Source organism: Lactuca virosa, chromosome 2 (genome assembly GCF_052849685.1).
Source record: "Lactuca virosa cultivar CGN04683 chromosome 2, Lactuca_virosa_CGN04683_v6, whole genome shotgun sequence".
NCBI lineage: Eukaryota > Viridiplantae > Streptophyta > Magnoliopsida > Asterales > Asteraceae > Lactuca > Lactuca virosa.
This window is the reverse complement of record NC_136427.1, coordinates 10,525,094-10,526,834: the sequence shown is the minus strand read 5'-3', so window position 1 is coordinate 10,526,834 and position 1,741 is coordinate 10,525,094. Positions and strand designations below refer to the sequence as shown.

Sequence of the window (1,741 nt, the reverse complement as noted above, 5' to 3'; positions counted from 1 at the left end):
TAGTGATGACAACCCTAAGTGCTTGGCCAAGCCTAGAATTATTTGATTTGTTCGAATAGTCGTGAGGTACATCAGTGAGCCAATCATTCCTCGGTAAATCTTGTGGTCAACTGACTCTCCAGTTGGTTCAACTAAAATCTTGTAACCAAAGGCCATAGGGACCTTATCTGAAGAACAATTGTCCATGGAATACTTCTTCAACAGTTCAGAGGTATATTTTTCTTGATGAATGAATATCCCTTTGGAGACTTGTTTAACTTGAAGTCTTAGAAAGAAGTTAATCTCCCTATTCATACTCATTTGAAATTTCCTTGTCATGGTTTTAGAAAATTCATCCACCATACACTGATCTGTCGAGCAAAAGATGATATCATCCACATATATTTGGACAAGCATCAAGTGATTGCCATTTGCTTGTATAAACAACATGGGATCAATCGCACCTCTTTTATAACCGGAGGTGACAAGAAACTCAGAGAGAGTCTCATAACACACTCGATAAGCCTGCTTTATACCGTATATAACTTTCTCTAGTTTGTAGCAATGATTCGGGAATTCTAAGCTTTCAAAGCCTGGAGGTTGTTGTAAATAAACTTCCACTTTCAGTTAACTATTTAGGAATGCACTTTTTACATCCATTTGATGCACCTTAATGTTCTTGTGAGCAGCATAAGCCAAGAAGAGGTGTATGGCTTCCATTCTGACTACAGGGGGATTGGTTTCGTCATAGTCAACACCCTCAACTAGACTATACACATTGGCAACTAATCGTGCCTTGTTCTTTACAGCCGCTCCAGATTCATCTAGTTTGTTCATATATACCCATATTGTACCAACAATTATGTGACCATTTGGCTTCGGTACTAGTCTCCAGAATTTATTTCTTTCAAATCCAGCTAACTCATCGTGCATTGCGTTGATCCAGTCGAGCTCCATGAGTGCTTCTTTTATGGTTTGAGGCTTGACTGAGGACAAGAATGGTGCACAATGACAATGAAGATGTGTATGGCTACCATTCTAACTATAGGGGGATTGGTTTCATCATAGTCAACACCCTCAAGTGGACTATACCCCTTGGCAACTAATCATGCATTGTTCTTTACAACCGCTCCAGATTCATCTAGTTTGTTCTTATATACCCATCTTGTACCAATAATTGTGTGACCATTTGGCTTCGATACTAATCTCCATAATTTATTTCTTTCAAATCTAGCTAACTCCTCGTGCATTGCGGTGATCTAGTCGAGCTCCATGAGTACTTATTTTATGGTTTGAGACTTGACTGAGGACATGAATGATGCATAATGACAAGTATAGTTGGGATCAGAGGAGGATCGAGTCTGAATACCTAATGATGGGTTGTTGATGAGTTGACCCGGTGGGTGATCCCTTGTCCATACGTCAAGACGGGATTGTTGATGATCTACAACTGCGGTAGATGGAATGTCTTCTACGTCATAGGCTTCTGTGGTAGGAGCTTCTGCGGTATGAGAAGGTAGTTCCCCCTCGACTTGTTAGTAACCGGTAGTTGAATCTTGGACTGTACGTTCTGCAGTTGTTTAAAGAGGTTCCCCCTGGATTGAAGATGAGAGTTCCCCCTGAACCAATGAAATTGGTTCCTCCTAGAATGATGAGTGAGTGATAACCCTTGGATCCGTTCTTGTATCAATTTTCTCAATTTCTTAATCTTCTTCTTCATCTTCAATTACGGTTGATTGGTTGGTTGGTCAGTGGGTAGGTA

The 1,741-nt window shown here is 40.4% G+C and overlaps 1 protein-coding gene across 1 annotated transcript; it reads right to left on the bottom strand.

The window, feature by feature from the left end:
- Nucleotides 1-606: 606 nt before the first annotated feature.
- LOC145157231 (putative mitochondrial protein AtMg00820) lies at nucleotides 607-936 on the bottom strand. The gene has a single exon (XM_079076299.1). The coding sequence runs from the start codon at nucleotides 934-936 to the stop codon at nucleotides 607-609; it is 330 nt and encodes a 109-aa protein (XP_078932425.1).
- Nucleotides 937-1,741: the final 805 nt, after the last annotated feature.